This window comes from Poecilia reticulata, chromosome 12, assembly GCF_904066995.2.
Source record: "Poecilia reticulata chromosome 12, P_reticulata-male-v2, whole genome shotgun sequence".
Lineage (NCBI taxonomy): Eukaryota > Metazoa > Chordata > Actinopteri > Cyprinodontiformes > Poeciliidae > Poecilia > Poecilia reticulata.
This window is the reverse complement of record NC_088841.1, coordinates 25,018,127-25,041,121: the sequence shown is the minus strand read 5'-3', so window position 1 is coordinate 25,041,121 and position 22,995 is coordinate 25,018,127. Positions and strand designations below refer to the sequence as shown.

Sequence of the window (22,995 nt, the reverse complement as noted above, 5' to 3'; positions counted from 1 at the left end):
ACTGACACCAATCGCCTTAAATGATAAAAGCTGGACTTAATCACGGCTCTGATTTGGCTGTCTAATCTAAAATCACTGTCCACCTTAAAACCAAGATCTGTAATAACAGGTTTAAAATATACCTCCAAAGGTTCCAAGTCAACAGAGGAGTACTCACAGGAGCCACAGGAGTTTATGTATGGTGTCAATGCCTGGCCAGTAGGGGAAGTATGAATGATGGTTAAATTGATCTCAGGGAAACATCAGATCAAATATTGAGACTTCTGTAAACAAGATGGATGTGAAGAATCTCTTGATAGAGACTGTGGATCTAAACGGACCTGATCATTACTCAGAAGTTCTTTAATTAATTTTTGCAGTATCAACAATCCATTTGGACTTTACTGTCTCAATGGTATCATGTTACGATAGAGACATGAATGTCATTGCTGTAATATGTATGAATGAAAAATAACCTGAAATTCAGTCTGTTGTTCCTATGACAACAGAACCCAACAGAACTTGTTATTGTCACATGGCCACAATGACAGATATAAACAGAACAGTTACAGCAGTTAGAAACAGCTCACCTCTCTGATGGTGGAGATCCAGGAGATTTAAAGTGAATGGGAAGATCTTTGGAATCATCGCTCTTAAAGGACACACAGCTGGGTTCTGGTTCTGGTCTGAGTCTCTGATGGATCCTGGCAGAAACATGATGATTAAAACTGAATCTGTTCAGTCTGGATGAAGCAGCAAAGAGGAGCAGCAGCAGCTTCATCACCACGTCTGTTTTGGCCTGATATAGTGAATGCTGTGTGAAAAGGGCTGTGGACAGTTAGAGACGGTGACCTCACCTCTGACCTTTGCTCTGGCTCTCATCTTCCCCACACAGAGTGGTTTTAGAGGGAGGGACTTTCCTCTTTCTGTCCTCACACTGATCCATGCTGCTGAATTCACATCAGCTCACACACACTTTCTAGCTCCACCTGCAGAGGAAACACACATCATTCATCTGCACATCAACTCTGATCATCCCTTACAGCCCGCGGGCCCCAAACTACGGCCCGCGGGCTGGATCCGGCCCGCCTCCACATTTGGTCCGGCCCCCTGAACAATACCGGAAAGCATTCAGAGTTTTTTTCATTTACCGTATTTTCTGGACTATAAGCCGTTTTTACATGTGGATTTCTCTTCAACCACCAGGGGGCTCTTTAGCAGGAAGTGAATCATTGGAAGTCTGGTTACTTGTGCGCCAACATTGAGCCCACAAACATCAAAATGAGTAAGAAACAGATCAGATGTCTTTGGAAAGTTTCTTTGCAAAGGGGAAAAGGCCCAGAGAAGAGACAGGAGAATGGATTTATCCTGGACCGGTAGGTGAGTCCCACATTACAAGCCCGCTCTGCGTAACATGCGGCGACCGGCTGCTAATGAGGCAATGAAGCTTCAAACTGCTTTGCCATGTAGAGACCAAGCAGGCTGTGCTCAAGCAACATGTCAGGTGTTATGTCTCTCATCACTCCCAGATGGAACCGTCTCGTTGCAGAGAAACAAGCTCAGGGCTCCCGTTAGTCATTATCGTGAGTTAAAATTTTCACAAAAGTAAAATGTAAAATGTTTTTGTGGGGCTTCTGTATATTATTTTGAAGGGATATATAAACGTTACCATAGCGACCAGAGTCCGAGCGTTTGGGCAGTGGTCGAGAAGGAGATGAGTAGAGCTTTTGAGTCTTAAGTCTGGTTTAGACGGCAAGATTTAAGAATTGTCGGCCGATTCTCCAAACCTCTGTGACCACAGAGCTGATAAAAGTACAACAGGTTCGATCGGTTCGTGTTCAGCCACACGGCACGAACCGATTCCAGTCACAAACATCCCGATTCCAGAGGATAATCCAGTAAAATCCCCCAACATAGCAGGAATTTAGAATAAGCAAACACGGATGACAATGTAGAAGCAGTAGTTATAGTTTGTGGAGTCATTTTAAGAGATAAAAGATGTAATAGAAAGAAAAGGCGGTGGATAAAAGACGACGGAGCAGCCGCTCTATGATTTGGAGGTGAATGTTTTTTTCATAGTTAACATTTTTAACTGAATAAACATAATGACCTTTTAGATTTAATAATAAACATTTCCACATATCATCTCCGATATCCACCGGACTCTCAGTTGGGCTGTGTCAGCTGTTTGGGATTCCCCTCTGTTCTTACTGTGCTTTTTGATTGACTACCTGTCACATTCAGCAGGTTGTATTCTCGTTCCCAGTCATGGAAAACCCCACAGGCTGCGATAAAAGGGCCAAGACAACTCAAACAGGGCACATTCAGTATTTAGTGGGAACACATATAAGCCGCAGATATCTCTGCCGGTTTTCCACAACGACGCAGCAGCAACAGAGGGGCGCGGACACCCAAAATCTGAGTCATAACAGGTCAATTGAATATCACATTTATTATGGTTGAAAAAGAAAAAGTTGCTAAGATTGGATTTAACGTTGCACAGGGGAAAATATGATTGTTTGTTTTCTTTTTTTTGTTTTGCTTGTTTTTCTCGCTTGTTGTGCTTTGCATGTTTTGGATTGTTTTTCCCTTTAACACCCAAATGCACCAGGCTGTAGGTAGCCCTTTAAGGAGACGGAGCCCACTGATTGCGGCCCGTAATCAGTGCATCGACAGGCTGATTGAAGCCATAATAAAAGAAGCCTGGATAGAAGGAGAGAGGAGATCCTGTAAGTAAGAGAGACTGATGCAGACTGAGTGACGGACAGAATTCGCACCCCAGGCACAGAGAACCGAGAGGCGAATTGACGGCTCAGCACAGAGAATCGGGGCAGAGGAGGACCTCTGCCCGCGCCTCCGGATCTGGCTGGAAATGATTGTGACACGCCGAAGAGCAAGCAGTGCTGGAGTTTTTTGGGAAGTCAGCTGGGGGCCAGCAAGTGGACGTAGTGTGAGCGGGCCGCATTCACTGGAGCGGCGCCGTGGATATCAAATAAGGATCTTGAATTGGTGACTGTCTTTTACGGAACTTTTGGATTTTATAAAGAGGACTGTTTTTTTATTTTTTTTTATAGTCACTATTACAACTGACTTCTTGTTGTAATAAAATATTTTAAATTTGATTGTTCCGTTGGTTGGGCTTTTTGAGTTGTTTGCTCCCCTTGTATCGCGAACTAAGCGTGGGGCCATATTGGTCACAGCTTTATTTTGGCGTTGTCGGCAGGATACAAGTAGGAGCAACACTCATACCCAAAACTAAGAACTCAATATGATGATGCCAGTCTTTCCTGGTGCACCTTGGGTGCCCAAGTATAAAGGGATTGAAGGTGAACTAAAATATGTGGACTGGAAAGAACAAGTGCATGGACTTTTAAGTGCTCAAGAACTAACAGAGACAAAGAAAGTGGACATTTTAATAGGGGCTCTAGCTGGGGAAGCAAAACAACAGGTGAATGTTTTAGATGAGACTGAGCGAAATGAGGTCCGTAAGATTTTTAATTATTTGGACACATTGTATGGTGACACTACCCCAGTTGCTGTGTTAAGGTCACAATTCTTTGGTTGCATGCAGAAACCTGATGAATCTGTAAAGTCTTTTACTCTAAGGTTGAGAGAACTGGGCTGCAGGTTGCGGCGGCGCAACCCCACTGATGCACCTACTGACGCAAACTTATTGGATCAGATGCTACTTGGCCTGTGTGAGGGTCCCCTGTCCAGTACGCTCCGAGCCTATGTCCGACACAACCCGGGAGAGGATTTTGCTGCTGTTCATCAAGAGGCATTGCAGCTTGAAGAGGAACATAATGGCGCACAAAGACTACAGAATATGTGTCTCGCAGTAGGTGAGTCATCACAGAAGCGACTGTTTGATTCCAACTGGAAAGAAGATTTTAAAAGGGAGATAATGCATAATGTTAAAGAACAAATGAAAGATTTGACAAAAGAAGTAATTAATGAGATCAGACCTCTTTTACAACAAAGTCAGGGGGATGTTATTACTTCAGGGGTATCAAGACTACCACAAAGACGGCCTGGGTATCCCCGTGGCTGGACTAGAGATGGACGACCTATTTGTAGGCAGTGTAAGCAGGCAGGCCATATGGCCAGGTTTTGCCAAGCATCTGATAAGGAACAGCCAGCTTTAAACTAGATAACCCTACTGCTGAGGCCCAAGCAGTAGGGATGAGTTGCATAACAAATAACCGAGGGGCCACCACACCATTCATTGGCAAATGTCCCACCATAGAGTTATCTATGGGTGGTGTGAGAATGACAGCTTTGCTAGATACTGGTTCTCAAGTCACATTGGTTCAACAACAAGTAATGGATTCCTATTTTCCTCAGATGATAAATGATCGGTCTTTGGTGTTCACTTTAAAAGCTGCAAATGGCCTCACCATCCCATATTCTGGGTATGCTATTATGGACTTTGAGGTTGAAGGACTCAAAATACCTGAAAAGGGTGTTGTGATTGTAAAAGATGATTGTTCTACCCACCCACTTATTGTGGGCATGAATGTTATTGGTGCTTGTTGGGACACCGTTTTTAAAGGTGGAACGTCAGCCTTCTCCCCTCAGAAGTGGAAGTCTCACCAGGTCTGGGAAGAGGCATTTGCCATCTGCCAAAGGATTTCTGCCACTAAGACTGGAGGGGATTCCCTAGAATATGTCCGACCTGCCTGTCGCCGAGGAATACAGGTACCCCCTAATTGTGAAACAATGATTTGGGGCTGCACCTCTCAGAAGATGATGTCCAAGGATGGGTTGGTGTTGGTTGAGGCAATATCTGGATCAGAACAATGGGGGGTGGCAAGAACTTTATCAGTGGTCGATAGGGGTCGGCTCCCTGTCAGAGTCTGTAATCCCCACCCATATCCACTAAAAATAGGTCCCTATGAGAAGTTGGGCCGATTGTATCAAGTGGAAGAGACTGAAATCCAGGGTGTTGGTGATCTTAGTCTAACTATGGGATCCGATGGAGTGGTTGAAGTGGGTGTAACAGAAGCTGTAGAGATGGGAGAACCCAACAGCTATAGAGAGGTGAACAAACTCCTAACTTCTGTGGATCTACCTCCACAGCAGAAGGTGGAGTTCCAGACCTTTCTGCGGAGGTGGAAAAAGGTGTTCTCTGTGGATGAAGAAGATGTTGCCAGAACAGACCTGGTCCAGCATAGCATACACACAGGTAATGCCGCACCTATCAAAGAGAGATATCACCCCCTGCCCCCTTTGATGTACAAAGAGATGAAGATACTTCTGGCAGATATGCTGAATAAAGGAATTATCTGTGAGAGTAAAAGCCCATGGGCTGCACCTATTGTTCTGGTGAGAAAGAAGGATGGGAGCCTGTGGTTTTGTGTAGACTACAGGAAGCTTAATGCTGTCACTCATAAGGATGCTTTTCCCCTTCCTAGAATCTAGGAGACTTTGACATCTTTAACAAAGGCTGAGTGGTTCTCAACGTTGGATCTGGCCAGTGGCTATTGGCAGGTGGAGATGGACCCTAAGGACAGAGAGAAGACCGCCTTCACCACACCACTCGGACTCTTCGAGTTTGAACGCATGCCGTTTGGGCTCTGTAATGCTCCTGCCACATTTCAGCGTCTAATGCAGCGATGCTTAAATGGCCAACTTACAGATTCCACCGTGGTCTATTTGAATGATATTATTATATACTCACCTGACTTTTCCTCCCATTTGCAACACTTCAAAATTGTTTTCCAGATACTTTGGCAGCATGGTCTGAAACTTGGATTGGACAAATGTAAGTTGTTTCAGTCCCAGGTAAAGTTTCTTGGTCACCTCGTTGATAGGAATGGGGTGAGACCTGATCCTGAAAATGTTAGTGCTGTTAAGAATTATACTGTCCCAACTACCATTCGCCAGGTCAGAGCTTTCCTGGGCCTGGCTGGGTACTATAGGAGGTTTGTCCCTGGTTTTGCTAGAATGGCCAGCCCTTTAAACTCTCTGCTGATGGGGATACCTGTTAAGAAGTCGGAAATAAAGATTACATGGACAGCTGATTGTCAGGAAGCATTTGAACAGTTAAAGACCGCACTTACACAAGCCCCTGTTCTTGCTTATGCTGACTTTTCCTTACCATTTGTCCTTTATACAGATGTGAGTAAACATGGGTTGGGTGCCATTCTAGCCCAGGTGCACGGTGGGAGAGAACATGTGATCACCTATACTAGTCGAAGTTTGCACCCTGCTGAAAGGAACGATGCAAATTATAGTTCTTTCAAGCTGGAACTTTTGGCCTTAAAGTGGGCCATCACTGAAAAGTTTAAAGACTACCTGACAGGAGCTAAGTTTACAGTCTTTACAGATAACAATCCAGTGGCACACCTTCAAACTGCTCATCTGGGGGCAACAGAACAGCGCTGGGTAGCGCAGTTAGCCTCTTTTGATTTTATTGTGAAATATCGGGCAGGAAAGGATGCCTTGTCCAGATTTCCTGCAGGCTCACTACCAGAGATCCAAGCTGCCCATGTAACCAATGTAACGGCTTCTCCAAATCCTCAGGAGCCTGGACTACAGATACAGGATTGGAAGACTGCTCAAGAGTCAGATTTGAACTTAAAAGTTGTGCAAAGGTATGTGAGACAGGGGACCTTACCTGAAGCACAGATCCGAAAGGGCTTATCAGCCATCACATGCAAAATTTTGAAACAGTGGGGGAAACTCGTACTCCGGGATGGTGTTGTTTGTCGAAAGATAACAGATGGCAAAAATAATGAGACTCTTTTTCAAGTTGTATGCCCCACAAACAAGTGCAGAGAGGTGTGGGAGAAGTACCACGAAGCAACTTCCCATGCAGGGGTGGAGAGGACCGTGTCCAGAATTCGTCGGTTCTTCTATTGGCCCAGTATGGAGAAGGAGGTGCATCAGTTTCAGTTGGGTTGTGTTACCTGCAGCCTGCAAAACAGGGTGGAGCCTAAGGCCCCACTGCACCCTATATCTGTGTCTTACCCCCTTGAGGTTATAGGCCTAGATTTTCTTTCTCTGGGTAGACCTACAGATAGGTACCAGAATATTTTGGTCATGACTGATTGGTTCACACGCTATTCTTGGGCTGTTCCAACAAAAGATCAAACTGCTCAGACAACAGTTCAGGTATTATGGTCACATGTAATGCAGACATTTGGTTGTCCCGCTAGATTTTATACAGATAGAGGGTCCAATTTTGAGTCTGCTCTCATGCAGGAGCTTTGTAAGTGCTATGGTATCACTAAAAGCAGGACTACTCCGTATCACCCCGCAGGGAACAGAAGTGTGGAGAGAATGAACCAAACTCTCTTGAATATGTTGCGGTCTCTTGGAGCAGAGAGACAGCACAGGTGGCCGGAGTATTTACCTGAACTGTTGCAGGCTTACAACAATACTATCCATGGCTCTACAGGTTATGCCCCTTCATTTTTGATGTTTGGTGGACACTTGAGACAGCCAGTGGATGTGGGTTTAGGAGTGGAACAGCCCCAGTCACAGTGTGACAAGGAAGGATGGGTTAAAGACCATCATGCAAAGCTGTCCTTTGCTTATGGACTTGCTAAACAGCACATGGCTAAAGTTGCTGCTTGTAGTAAGAAGCAATATGACAGGAAAACACAGGCTTTGCCTTTGGCACCGGGTGAGAGGGTGTGGGTAAGAGACAGAAATAGAAAAGGGTAAATTGCATCCAGGATGGAATGATGAACCTCATGTTATCCTGGAGCAAGTAGGTAAAACGGGAGTGGTGTACAAAGTACAGCCAGAGAAGAGAGGCCGCGAAAAGATGTTGCATCGAAACGCACTGAAACTTTGTATCGTTCCTTTAAAGCAGGAACCTCAGCTGGTAGCTGATAAGAAAAGTGTGGTGGAGATCAATATTGGCCCCCCGTTTTATGGTGTCATGCTGACCCCCCCCCAAATCCTTTCCAGAAAAGAGGTTTTAGGACCTCGGTGCTCTGTAAGGGCAAACTTAGGCCAGCCTCCTGCTCGCTACAGACCAGAAGATTAGTGACAGGGACTGCCACTGTAAAAGTGTGGGGGGATGTTGCACAGGGGAAAATATGATTGTTTGTTTTCTTTTTTTTATTTTGTTTGTTTTTCTCGCTTGTTGTGCTTTGCATGTTTTGGATTGTTTTTTTTGTTTTTCCCTTTAACACCCGAATGCACCAGGCTGTAGGTAGCCCTTTAAGGAGGCGGAGCCCACTGATTGCGGCCCGTGATCAGTGCATCGACAGGCTGATTGAAGCCATAATAAAATAAGCCTGGATAGAAGGAGAGAGGAGATCCTGTAAGTAAGATAGACTGATGCAGACCGAGTGACGGACAGAATTCGCACCCCAGGCACAGAGAACCGAGAGGCGAATTGACGGCTCAGCACAGAGAATCGGGGCAGAGGAGGACCTCTGCCCGCGCCTCTGGATCTGGCTGGAAAGGATTGTGACACGCCGAAGAGCGAGCAGTGCTGGAGTTTTTCTGGGAAGTCAGCTGGGGGCCAGCAAGTGGACGTAGTGTGAGCGGGCTGCATTCACTGGAGCGGCGCCGTGGATATCAACTAAGGATCTTGAATTGGTGACTGTCTTTTACGGAACTTTTGGATTTTATAAAGAGGACTGTTTTTTTATTTTTTTTATAGTCACTATTACAACTGACTTCTTGTTGTAATAAAATATTTTAAATTTGATTGTTCCGTTGGTTGGGCTTTTTGAGTTGTTTGCTCCCCTTGTATCGCAAACTAAGCTTGGGGCCATATTGGTCACATTAACAGAACTGATTACGGTAGTTTCCGAATGGTAACTGTAACAGTAAAAGTGCTGATCCTTCCTGTCTGCTGCTAGCATGGGCTAAATCAGTGGTCCCAACCTGTTTATTACCGCGGACCGGTCAAGACTTTGACATTTTGTTGCGCCCGGGGGAGAGGGAGATGGGGGACGAACAGTCAGATAAGGCTTCTGCATACTGGTGTGGCTCATAGTTCGGAAAATACGGACTATAATCCTTCCTGGATTTTTTTCTGTGACGAACCCAGAGAGAGTTATTTGATTGTGCTTTCTGGAAAACAATATATTTTTACATTTAGACACTCCTGCAATTGTCGCACTTTTTCTGTTACAAACTGACTCCGGCCCCCCACCAAAGAAGGGAAAAGTCATGTGGCCCTCACAGGAAAAAGTTTGGGGACCACTGCTTTACATCATTAGTGCTGGAAAAAGATCAGCTGCTCCTCCTCTGATTGGTTCTTCTTCTCTGCTTCATATCAGTGTCCAGGGTTTCCTCTTTTGTATTATCGGCTTGGTGGGTCCCTAACTTAGCCAGGTCAAGCATGGCTTGTTTTAGTGTGTGTGTGTGTGTGTGTGTATATATATATATATATATATATATAAACTTTATTAAAGTGGACAAACTGCAAGCGTGGTCAGTATTTCATTGTCAGGGCAGAATACTTCCTGAAAGATGGTTTGTAGCATTGAACAAGGCATGAAGCTGCATTATGCACCAATTAACCTCACAGCACCAGATTGTAGCTATGATAACAAAACAACCTATCTAAGAATATTGTTCTTTGAACTTTTACAAAGTAAACTTGCCTACTCCATAAAATCTTAGATTTAAATTTAAATGTTAAACAATGTATCATCTTTTAATTTATCTATGCTGAATCCATTAAATAAATTTTAACAGCTTAGAAATTCTCAATAAACGTTAAATTTCTATATCTATGATCTTTGTTAAAATGTTAGCATTTATAGGGCTCCTGAAGGCCTCGTTGAGCCTTAAGCAGCTGCTTAGTTCATTTATTAAATGGGCCGACTTTACATTTGATCAGCATTATTTCATGTTTTTAGATCCACTGACTGGTGACTTAATTTCGATTTATCAAAAGTGCAAATAATATGGATTTTAATTGAAATTTTTTGTTGTTGGTTTAAGAGTCTATAGTTATGGGTTTAAGTATTGTCTGCATTGTCATATCAGTGTCAGGCAGCTTCTTCTGCCTTCCTCAAACAGCAGAGAGGCAGAGGAAGCTGCATCAGCTGCTGCACTTCTACCATCAGTCCACTAGATGGAGACATGGACCAACTTTTACATTCACTGATTCAACCTGAACAACAGGAAGGATTTAGTTAGATCATTATTTAAACTCTACAAGTGGATTAAATGATCCATCAAAGACTAACTATTTAATAAACTGACTCAAAATATTTTATTTTTAAAGGAAAAGTCAGGAAACTGTTGTTTATGGCTGTAACAGTGGAAGGTTCTTTCACATAGAAATCCAGGATTAAAGATAAAGCCAGGCTTGACAGCACCATAAGTTCATTAAGGCTTTGTTTGTTTTACAAAGACCAAACCAATTTCAGGAGGTGCAGCTATGGTTTAATACACGTTAACAGATTTCTTTAAGAGACCATGAGACCCATCACAGGTTCACTGATGCTACTCTAGATAATTTGCATATGCCATACCTCTCACCTAAGAAACATCTTTTGATGAAGAATTATGAGGAATTAATCAAGAAAAAATACTGCTATCCTAGTAAAGAACAGTAGATTGATTGAAAGTGTAAATAGCTCAAAATATACATTTTCAAACCATTCTTAACTAAGAAGGTAATAATCATGGCTTTACTTTGCTCAAATGAACAACTTTAAATTTATAGATTAACAGTGGAAGTCAATATAACAATATGTAAACCTGATAGTGGATTTTTTTCTTGTTCTCTTTTCAGTGAAGTCAGATGATTTTTCCCTCCTCTGCTCTGGTTTTTGCTCTGTTTCCTGTGCTTTCTTTTTTGAAGCTTATCTTTCCACGTCTTTCGAATTGCAAACTATGGATCTGATCTTTATGAGAAGAAGTGGGAGACCCTGTGTCTGTCCACAGAGACACACACAATTGAATTTCTGATGACAGGATTTCTGCTCCTTGACTTGGAGGTCACCTGGCATATTATGAAATTCAGGAAATGTTGGCAACTGTTCTGCCCATTGAGAGGCTGATGGCATAAGGAAATGCTTTGCTGTGAAAACTCAGACTCAGATGTGAACAGAACCTCAAACTGGAAGTGATTCTTGCTGAGTTACAGCTCAGTTGCAGTTCCTGAAAAAGACCTTGGAGAAGTTGCAAGCTCAGCTTGGTGGGATTGATCATGAGTTTGGCTGTCTGGAGTCACCATTGACATGAAACGGTGAGAATTTAAGAAAATAAAACCATTGGCCTGATCCAAAACAATTATTGTCATCTGAATATGGCTCCCTCTGTGTCGGCCTTGGACGTCTGGCTATTTCTATTTCTCCTGGATGTTACATGAACAAGATGCTCTGCTTCTGATGGCCGTGAGGCTACAAGCTGAACTACCTGGTCTGGACCAGGCTAGTTGCACATGTTATGTTGCTATGGTAACCAATGTTCCACTGCTTTTGTGAAACCAAATCAAAGTTTAATAAAAAGTCTGGTTTAATCAGATATCCTAGTTTTGTAAATCCACTCTCAAAGTTTGAATCTAGGAAATAGAAACATCAAGCTGTTTGTTCAGAGAAAAAACAAAGAAACATTAACTATTCATCATGTTTGATATCAGCTCATCAGTAATTTAATAATCCTGTAGAATAACCTTCAAACAGCAGAGATGAAACGTTGAGCTGAAATTAGAAGTGAACCTGTTCTTAAAACATGCGAGAGAAGAAAACAACCAGGAAATTTCCTGAAGACAAAGATCAAGTAGAAAACAAAGCAAACTTACAGTTTTTTTCAAACGATCCAAAGAAATGAAGAAGAACATCTGAACAAAAGACTGACTTTCAAACTGAAAGTAAATGTGAGGGATGTTGTGTGACTGATGACATCATAAATCACATGCTTTATAGTTTCTTCTTTCAGAGCAGGAGAAGATCTGCAGTGAAATCAGAGTAATATTGGGTAACACTTTATTTGAAGGGGTGTGAATAAGACTGTCATGACACCTTTATACACATATGACATAACACATGTATAGAACATGAATAAGCCTTCATGAATATTTATGACTGTTTGTCATAAAGCATCATTCGGTAAATTGTGATACTTTTAATACAAAGTTGACAATATTCAAAATGTCTTTGTTATGACAACTTGACATTAACCAAGAAATCATTACTGATATAAATTTGTTATAAAAGTATTACTGATTGCACTTTAAAAATTAGGTAACTTTGTTATTAAAGGTAAAGTTTAAACAGGAATATTGCATGAGATGATCTGAGATCTTAGTTTGTCTTCAGGATGGTAATTTTTATTTTACTTTGAAAAACAAAATTGTTAATTCTAACTGTGAGGAGGAAGTAGGACTGCCTACAGTCGACTTTTGACCTGTCTGAGACCGACACCTCCTGGCTCCTCCCACCTACTGGATTTGTTCCCGCCTTCAGTTGACAAATTGCATTTTAATCATAACCAGCTGCTGATTTTACTGAGTTTTGGGATTTCCAGTTAAATCCTTTATTTCCGGTTTGGGTTGAATCAGGTGTGGCCCACGTTGGGCTGTGGCGGGTCATATCCATGTTGGTTTATTCTCAGCTAAAATAGGTTTACTGTTGTTATCAAATGTAAAATATGTCAGAGATGCGGCGATCAGAGCTTTTCTGTCAAACACTGATCTCCAGTTTTCATTCTGCTCTGATCTTCCAGTTCCTGGATTTTTTCTTCAAAGAGAAAAATGTTCTGCAGGTTCTGAGTTTCAGGTAGAAGTTCTGAATGAAATGCAGAATATTAAGATTTTACCACTTTAAGCTTCAAAGCATTGACCTCATGGGATGGAAACGTTTTACTTTAACTAGGACTTTCTGAAATGCAGAGTTGATGAAAAATATTTTTAATGCAAATATTTAAATTTGAACAGGAAAAGAACAGAATGAGCAGCAAATGAAGAAAATGCAGAAGAAAAATGTTTTTATTTCTCTAAAACACATGAAGAAAAACTGCAGCAAATAAACAAAAGGAAGATTTAATATTCAAATCTGACAAGTTTAGAAAAATAGGAGCCGACAGAAACAGAAAATGTTCAGTGATTGAGAAAAACTGATCAACATTTCAATGAAATCTGATGAATGAAAGGAAAAAATAAGAGAAACAACATCTTGATATTCAGTGTCCTGGAATAATCCTGGAATCATCCTGGAAGAATTCCAGCTTCCATCTTTAAAGGACTGGAAGAAGAAAAAGTTTCCAAGGACTCAATCAGGAAAGTTTGTAGAGATGAACTATCTCTTCAACAGTGAGAGATTTTCTCTGACTGGAGGAAAAACTTTAGACTCTTTAGACTCAAATCAGCAAAGAAAAACAGAGGAACCATAACTGGGCCAGAATCCAAATCCAGGAATCAGAGGTTCATTGAATGTGGTGTTGAAGGTGTGGAGGTGAATCAGTGAGTCAGAGGAGACTCTGTAGAAGGACAGAATGCCAGCAGGACAGTCCACATACACTGATACTCTGTTAGAGATGGAGGAGGAGAGACGAGTTTCTATGTTATTGTGCCAGGCAGAGTAACCATGAACATCGGAGCAGATCAGACTCCAGGAATGATCATTATGTCCAAACACAGAGTCTTTGCCTCCTTTCCTCCTGATTCTTCTGTAACTCACTGATATATTAACACTTCCTCTCCACTCGACCTCCCAGTAACAGCGACCACTCAGACCAGTTCTACACAGCAGCTGAGGCCAATAATCAAATCTGTCTGGATGATCAGGATATGACTGAAGATCCTCCTCACATGTCACCTTCCTGTTGTCTTCAGACAGTTTGAGTTTTCTGCTCACTGTGTTTGTGTCGATGGTGAGTTGACATGAATCTGACGGAGAGAACAAACACAATCCAGCTGCAGTTATTGATCATCTATTGATCTTTGATGATGATCCTGAATGAGTGATGTGACAGTTTGAAGATGGTTGAATGTGAGCTGCTTTGTTGTCATGAATCAGATGAAAAACACACTTACACTTCCTCAGACCTGGTGTCAAGAATCGGCCTCCAGCAGGCTCCACCCTGAAAGGAGGAGGGGGGGTCAGACCATCAGTCTCTTTCAGCAGCAAACATGGACATTACATGTCTCTCAGACACACATTGTCCTCCACTGAGACAGGAACAGTCCAACATTTGGATTGCAAACTGCAGTGGATGTAGGAAGGACAGTTGGTGCTGCTGCAGCACAACTCATTTCTCCAAACACAGGAAAAGCTCCAACAGAGAGGAGAAAGGAAATCCCTCAGTAACAACATGAAGAAACTCACTGAAGCCTAAAAGGACATCAGGAAACTAAGGAAACATTTCTGGAAGCTCAACCTGATTTAATAATCAGCATTAAAATCCAATCAATCTAAACTCTGATCAACACCTGGATACCTGCTCCATCCACTCTCCCACATGAAGGAATGAAACACTAAACAACCTGCTGCTGAAAACCTGCTTTGGCCTCACTGTAATATCCAGAAATACAAACATTAAAAAGGAGAAGCTGCATCACATGTTCTTGTTTGGTTCTTGTTGAATCTTTGGTTCAACAAGAACCAAAGATTTGATCTCTGAGCTCAGACTCACAAACCAGGGAGAGGCTTCCATCATCACACACCTCTGACAAACACCTCCAACCTTTCAGCACTTCCTCTACCAACCACACATTTACAATCAGACCAAGAAGAAGAAGCAGCTTCCTGAATCCAGTAGCTGCAGTAATGGCTTGTGAAAGAGTCCAAGGAGCATCTGGAACCAGAACCAGCAGATCCAACAGTCCAGAGAGTCTTCGTTTGCATCTTTCCTTTCAGATTTCTAAGCTGCTCTGAAAGGGAAATGACATCCATAAAGACCTTACATCCCTGCCACAGTGCAATGGTTGAAGCTCATGCCAGTAACAATTTTTCGAGACCAACGACTAAACTTCGTACATGTGGTTCTGACTCATGGTGCGAAAAAATAGATAGTGGAGAATTGTTTTTTCAAGCAAATTTTAACTCAAATTCAGAAATTTTGAGAAATAATTAATTTATTTAAGCAAAATAGAAATAGTCCTAGGAAATATTTATTTCCCACAATGCATTGCGAGACCTGAGTTCAAACATTTTAAAGTAATTTTGTCATTTAAAATGTATTTGTTCTCTTAAATGAACAACCAAATCCTTAACTGATTTAATATTTGAAATGAAAGAGCAGATGATGAGGAATGTGTCTAAAACATGAAGAGAAAATATTTCCCTCTCCAATAAAACCCATCATTACCAGTGAGAGACACAGGCAGACCATAGTAGCCTGCAGTTCAGAACTGCAGACATGATGTTTCCTGTTGCTATGGTAATTAATGACCTGCACCTAGGCTGTGTCTCTGTGAGACAGAATCGTGGAGAAGATTTAATTTCCAGGAGGTCAGCCTCGAATTCTCTGAACTTCCAACACATATCCAGTGTAAGACGGAGCCAGAATTGCTATGCAAGCGAGATTTAATAACACCATTGGTCAAAGCTTCCCAATACACACCAGTAGAGCAGGAACTGTATAAAAAGCTGATGTCAGAAGTATAGAGTCGAGACATTTTGGATTTCTAAGACAATGAAAATGTGATGTGTGACTCCGCAGATATGCATTAAATGTCTTCCTGTTTGTCTTTGAGCAGAGAGCATGGAGTTTTGTGTATCATTTCTTTATTCATGTATTCCATGCGTTTAGCAACTTTAAATTCCTCCATAGTTAGTAAACACTGTAGGAGCAGCAAAGAGCAGGGACATATATATATATATATATCCATCCATCCATCCATCCATTTTCTTCCGCTTATCTGGGGTTCGGTCGTGGCTTCAGAAGGGAGGCCCAGACTTCCCTCTCCCCAGCCACTTCTTCCAGCTCCTCCGGGGGAATCCCAAGGCGTTCCCAGGCCAGCCGAGAGACGTAATCCCTCCAGCGTGTCCTGGGTCTTCCCCGAGGCCTCCTCCCGGTGGGACGTGCCCGGAACACCTCACCAGGGAGGCGTCCAGGAGGCATCCTGACCAGATGCCCGAGCCACCTCAACTGGCTCCTCTCGACGTGGACGAGCAGCGGCTCTTCTCTGAGTCCCTCCCGGATGACTGAGCTTCTCACCCTTGTACCCGTGATCTCGTTCTTTCGGTCATGACCCAAAGCTCATGACCATAGATGAGGGTGGAACGTAGATCGACCGGTAAATCGAGAGCTTCGCTTTTTGGCTCAGCTCTCTCTTCACCACGACGGACCGGTACAGCGCCCGCTTCACAGTAGACGCTGCCCCAATCCGCCTGTCGAGGTCAGCAGCGCACCATCCCCACTATAAACAGTGTTGGTGCTGCACTGCTTCCCCTCCTGAGACGCCGGATGGTGGACCAGAATCACCTCGAAGCCGTACGGAAGTCTGTCTCCATGGCCTCTCAAAACTCCTCCCACGCCCGAGGTTTTGCCTCAGCAACAACCCGAGCCGCATGCCGTTTCGCCCGCCGGTACCCATCAGCTGCTTCTGGAGTCCCACAGGCCAAAAAGGCCCGGTAGGACTCCTTCAGCTTGACAGCATCCCTCACCGAAGGTGTCCACCAACGGGTTCGAGGGTTGCCGCCACGACAGGCACCAACAACCTTGCGGCCGCAGCTCCGATAGGCCGCCTCGGCAATGGAGGTACGGAACATGGTCCACTCAGACTCGATGTCCCCCAGCTCCCCCGGAATGTGTTCGAAGTTCTGTCGGAGATGAGAGTTGAAGCTCCGTCTCACAGGGGACTCCGCCAGACGTTCCCAGCAGACCCTCACTACACGTTTGGGCCTGCCAGGTCTGACCGGCTTCCTCCCCCACCACCGGAGCCAACTCGTCACCAGGTAGTGGTCAGTGGACAGCTCCGCACCTCTCTTCACCCGAGTGTCCAAGACATATGGCCGCAAATCCGATGAGACGATGACAAAGTCAATCATCGAACTGCGGCCTAGGGCGTCCTGGTGCCAAGTGCACATATGGACGCCCTTATGCCTGAACATGGTGTTCGTGATGGACAATCCATGACGAGCACAGAAGTCCAACAACAGAACACCGCTTGGGTTCAGATCGGGGGGGCCGTTCCTCCCAACCACGCCTCTCCAGGTCTCACTGTCATTGCCCACGTGAGCGTTGAAGTCCCCCAGTAGAACAAGGGAGTCCCCAGGAGGGGCACTCTCCAGTACCCCCTCTATGGACTCCAAGGAGAGGATGTATATATATATCTTATATAATTATTATATAATTATTATATATATATATATATAATTCCCTTCTCACCCTTTATATATATATATATATATATATATATATATATATATATATGGTAATGGCGAACCAACCGGACATTGTGGTGGTGGATAAAGAACAGAGGAAAGCCGTTGTGGTGGATGTAGCAATACCAAGTGACTACAACATCAGGAAAAAGGAGCATGAGAAATTGGAGAAATACCAGGGCCTCAGGGAGGAACTGGAAAAGTAGCTGACTGTATAGCTCAATAGGTAAGTCACCAGTCGAGGCCAGGCTTGGGGCTGGGGCAAAAAGTTACAACGGTGACATTGACTCACTGCCCTCCATGAGCGACTGGCAGCTCAACTGAACCAGCTGCTACAAAATGGGACTCACCCTGAATGGTTAACTGAAGGGCGCACAATCCTGCCCTCGAAGGGTTCAGTCCCATCCAACTATCGGCCAATAACCTGTCTCTCTACAACATGGAAGCTCATGTCAGGCATCATAGCGGCTAAGATAAGCGGGCACATGGATAAATACATGAGCAAGGCACAGAAGGGCATAGGCATAAATAGCAGAGGAGCCAAACACCAACTCCTTGTAGACCACACAGTTGCCCGAGACTGCAAAACCCGACACACCAACCTGTGTACCGCTTGGATTGATTACAAGAAAGCCTATGACTCAATGCCACACACTTGGATCATTGAATGCTTAGAGATGTACAACATCAATAGGACTCTAAGAGCCTTCATTGCAAACTCGATGGGGCTGTGGAAAACCACCCTTGAAGCCAACTGCAAACCACTTGCACAAGTGTCCATCAAATGTGGCATATACCAAGGAGATGCTCTGTCCCCACTGCTGTTCTGCATAGGCCTGAACCCTCTCAGCCAAATCATCAACAAGACTGGCTACGGATACCGACTCAAGAATGGGGCCACGATCAGTCACCTCCTCTACATGGATGACATCAAGCTGTACGCCAAGAGCGAGCGAGTTATTGACTAAGTGATCCACACCACCAGGATCTACAGCACTGACATTGGGATGTCATTCGGACTAGAGAAGTGTGGTTGGATGGTTACAAAGAGAGGGAAGGTCGTCCACACAGAAGGGGTCTCACTCCCAGGAGGACTGAGACCCTCCTGGGAGCAGACATTGAGGACAGTTACAAGTACCTGGGAATACCATAAGCAAATAGCAACCTCGATGAGGTCCACAAGGAAAGGAGCCACAGCCAAATACCTCCAACGAATAAGGCAAGTCCTGAGAAGCCAGCTCAATGGCAAGAACAAGATCCGTGCAATAAACAGCTATGCCTTACCAGTAATCAGATACCCTGCCGGAATAATTAGCTGGCCAATGGAAGAGATGAAGGCCACGGATGTTAAGACTCGGAAGCTACTAACCATGCATGGAGGGTTCCACCCCAAATCCAGCACCCTGAGACTGTACACGAGCCGTAAGGAAGGAGGCAGAGGACTAGTGAGTGTGAGAGCCACTGTCCACGATGAAACATCCAAGATACATAAATACATCAAGGACAAAGCCTCAAAGGATGATGTGCTCAGCGAATGTCTCAGGCAATGGGGAACAGAGGACGAGGTGCTGGAGGTACCGTCATGGGAGGACAAGCCCCTACATGGGATGTACCACCGACAAATAACTGAAGTGGCTGATATCAGGAAATCCTACCAATGGCTGGAAAAAGCTGGACTCAAGGACAACACAGAGGCACTCATCCTGGCTGCACAGGAACAGGCCCTAAACACCAGAGCAATAGAGGCTCAGATCTACCACACCAGACAAGACCCAAGGTGTAGGTTGTGCAAGGAGGCCCCTGAGACAGTCCAGCACATAACAGCAGGGTGCAAGATGCTGGCAGGGAAAGCATACATGGAACGAAATAACCAAGTGGCAGGCATAGTGTACAGGAACATCTGTGCAGAATATGGACTGGAAGCCCCAAGATCAAAGTGGGGAACACCCCCAAAGGTGGTGGAAAACGACCGAGCTAAGATCCTGTGGGACTTCCAGATCCAGACAAACAGGATGGTAATAGCGAACCAACCGGACATTGTGGTGGTGGATAAAGAACAGAGGAAAGCCGTTGTGGTGGATGTAGCAATACCAAGTGACTACAACATCAGGAAAAAGAAGCATGAGAAATTGGAGAAATACCAGGGCCTCAGGGAGGAACTGGAAAAGACCTGGAAGGTGAAGACCACAGTGGTGCCTGTGGTCATCGGGGCCCTCGGGGCAGTCACCCCCAAACTGGAGCAGTGGCTCAAACAGATCCCAGGAACAACATCAGACATCTCAGTCCAGAAATGTGCAGTTCTAGGCACAGCCAAGATACTGCGCAGAACCCTCAAGCTCCCAGGCCTCTGGTAGAGGACCCGAGCTCAGAGGATGAAACAGACCACCCGCGGAGGGTGAGAAGGGAATTTTTATTTTTATATATATATATATATATATATATATATATATATATATATATATATATATATATAGAGAGAGAGAGAGAGAGAGAGAGAGACAATAAATTACTGAACTATAAATTGGGGATGTATTGATCGTAAAATGAGCTGGTTTGTTCAATAAATAAGATGCTGGGAGACAGTGGAGTAACACAGACTGCGTCTCCCGTGTGCTCATTTACATGCTGTTATTCAGTTTTAACATCTGCTGCTAACGGGTCTGGAACCCTGGTACCCGTTACACTCGCAGTGGTTCAGGCCGCATTTAGGGTGATGTAAGAAGAATAAATAATAAAGAAACGCCTAATTGGGTGTGGAACAATAGGTTCCTGCCATGCATTGCATGGGCAGGCCCCAACTATAGAAATAACTGTAAGTTGGTAGCACTGTTGCTTTGCAGCAAGAAGGTTCTGGGTTCGATCCCTGGCCTGTGGTCTTTCTGCATGGAGTTCTCTCCGGCTTCGTCCCACAGTCCAAAAACATTACTATCATGTTAATTTGTCTCTCTAAATTCTCCCTAGGGGTGTGTGTGCGTGTGTGTGTGTGTGTGTGTGTGTGTGTGTGTGTGGTTGTTTGTCCTGTTGCCCTGTGACAGACTGGCGACCTGTCCAAGGTGACCCCGCCTCTCTCCTGAAATGTTCCTTTCTAGTATTGCTCAGGTATCCCCATATTTGGGGTCTGCTGATAAATCTTTATTAATTGATTATTTGATCCAGGTTAGTTAATTTTATATTATTCCTTTATTTTCTCTGTTAGTTCATATTCAATACCAGTTGAGATGATCTTTACTAGATATTGTCTTCCTTGCTGTCATGGAGCTATATTTGGCCCCCTGCTGCTCTGACTACCATGTCATTGTGGTTCAAGTAGATGGTTCGTTTCCCAAGTTTATTCAGCACCATAGGAAAGATTCCTACAGTTTAAATGGGCTGCAGTTTGCAAAGTTACAAAGCAAAAATTACCAGGAATAATTTTAATTATTTAGAGGGTTCCAAATTTTTGCCATTAATTCATAAATGTAATGGCTGCACACTAAATAGTAAATTATAAAACTAAATCCTTATCTTCGAACTAAATGTTTCTCATCAGACTGACTAAAGACGTTTCTCCTCTTCGTCCTCTATCAGACCTTCTCTGCTCCTGCAGCAGGTTCCTCCATACCTGAGAGCTTCCAGTCTCCAGTCTGGATCCTTCAGTCCAGCCGACAGCAGCTTCACTCCTGAGTCTCCTGGATGATTGTAGCTCAGGTCCAACTCTTTCAAATGGGAGGGGTTAAAGGTCAGAGCTGAGGCCAGAGAAGCACAGCCTTCCTCTGAGACCAAACAGCCTGATAAGCTGCAGACACACAATTCATCACATGCAGGGGTAAAAGTAGTTTAAAATTCTTGGAGGTACTATGAGTGTGTGTGTGTGTGTGTGCGTGTGTGTGTGTGTGTGTACACGCACACACACAATGCACACACACACACACATACACATAGGCGCTTAAATTCCATAACAAAAGTATGCTTTTTTTACTGTTTCTTACTGTTTATTCAATGTCACATGCTGTTTTTATTTTTCTTTATGTAAAGCACCTTGAAATGCCTTGCTGCTGAAAGGTCCTATACAAATAAAATTAGATAGATAGATAGATAGATAGATAGATAGATAGATAGATAGATAGATAGATAGATAGATAGATAGATAGATAGATAGATAGATAGATAGATAGATAGATAGTGTGGAGACGCTTATCAAGGTCAAGTACACTCACATGCATTTACACACATTACATTCATACTTTCACACAAAGGCCCTTGTACTTGTAACAGATTCAGAGACTGAACTATTTTCTCACTCCCATTTCCAAGGCGTGTCCTTAGATCAGAAGCAACGAACCTTTCCGTTTTTTGATCACATGCTATATAGATTCGGTTAGATTCACATCTTTTCTGTAATGGTAAGCATCTCTTCTTTTCTAGCGCTAAAAAGAATGAAAAGAGTAAAGTCTGATTGCTTTGTGTTGGCCGATTTTCTGCTCCGTGTGTCAATGCAGTTTTGGTTCATCGATTAGTATATTGATGGAATCACTGACTAACTGACAGACAATACAATACAATTGCTGCTTTGGAGTTTCTGTGCTGATGAAAATCTGGATAGCTCTTTCAAAATGGAGCTGCATTTCCCTCAGCCCATTGGCTGCAATGTTGACACCTTGAGATGCCATGAGACCTAAATTCTGAACATCATGGCATGGAGTGCATCTCAGTTTTCCATGTCTGGCATATAACCATTCATTTTAGCTTTGATCCTGTGTCCAGACAGAGGGATAATCAGTAGCCCAGCATCATGACCTGTTTGTTCTGAAGATCCAGCAGCTTCCACTTCTCTTCCCACCATGGCGCCTCCTCATCCTGACTCTCAAACTGATAGGAGGAACCACAGAGCTCTGTTAGGTTAAAGCTCATCTTCTGAAGTTGGGATATTTTTTCTCCAACAGGCTCCAGAGGTATCACCTCAAACCAGGTGTTGGACTGGATTTTATTTCACTGTCATTTGTGAATATTAGAGCCTCATTTTCAACAGTGGAGCTACAAGGGTTGAAAAAATATTATTTTGGAGAAAATCTCAACATCAAAATTAATACTAAATGAGAGGCAAAAAATTTGATTGGTAGAGGAAAAGCCTCTCAGACCCTGAGCTCAAAGCGAGATGTCAGAGAGCACCAAAATTTAAAAAAAATTATTTAAATTAGCATAACTATCACGGTAGAAGCCATTTGTTTGTTAAATACTTAATGAAACATATTTACCGTGTCTGATGTTTATTGTGAATGATGTGTACTCACTGACAAATGAGGTAATTAGTTCAAGTTTGTTGTTTATTGAACGTTCAGAAACTACAGTGGCGCAACACCTTGGAGAAACAATAATTACTGAGATTATTATTTTGTTGGGTCATTAATTTGAAAACTTTTTGTTGAATTTTTTATAAAGTTACAAAGTTTTGATAAGGAGTCAGAGGACGTGCCTGTCTCAGCATCCTGACGGTGTTCAGTTTGTCACTTGCTGCCGAGATCAATTCAAAACCTTCTGCGATCGACATATCGCATCCCTGCTCTAACAAAGCATGAACAGTTCAAAATAATATAAAATGGGAAAAACTATTAGCTGATTAAGTTGTGTTTTAGATTGTTCTTTAAAAACTAAGCAGTCACAGCTGGACATTGAAACCAATAGATTTTTTACAGCAGACAGCCACTTCTCTCTCTTGCAGGTACTGCGTATCCCCACTAAATCGTTCAGTGGTACGCAGGACCCGACCGTACCCTCCTACTTT

General features: G+C 43.5%; 1 protein-coding gene and 1 pseudogene across 2 annotated transcripts in view; both read right to left on the bottom strand.

Moving 5' to 3' along the window:
• Positions 1-22,995, bottom strand: part of LOC108166749 (NLR family CARD domain-containing protein 3-like) — a 36,385-nt pseudogene that overhangs the window by 9,679 nt on the left and 3,711 nt on the right. The window lies entirely within an intron of this gene.
• LOC145554301 (stonustoxin subunit beta-like) lies at positions 12,875-21,032 on the bottom strand (the record flags this gene model as incomplete). The annotated part of the gene is made up of 3 exons (XM_081613854.1): positions 12,875-13,792; positions 13,940-13,986; positions 20,836-21,032. Coding segments are annotated over 3 exons (768 nt in total), but the record flags the coding sequence as incomplete, so codon positions are not given.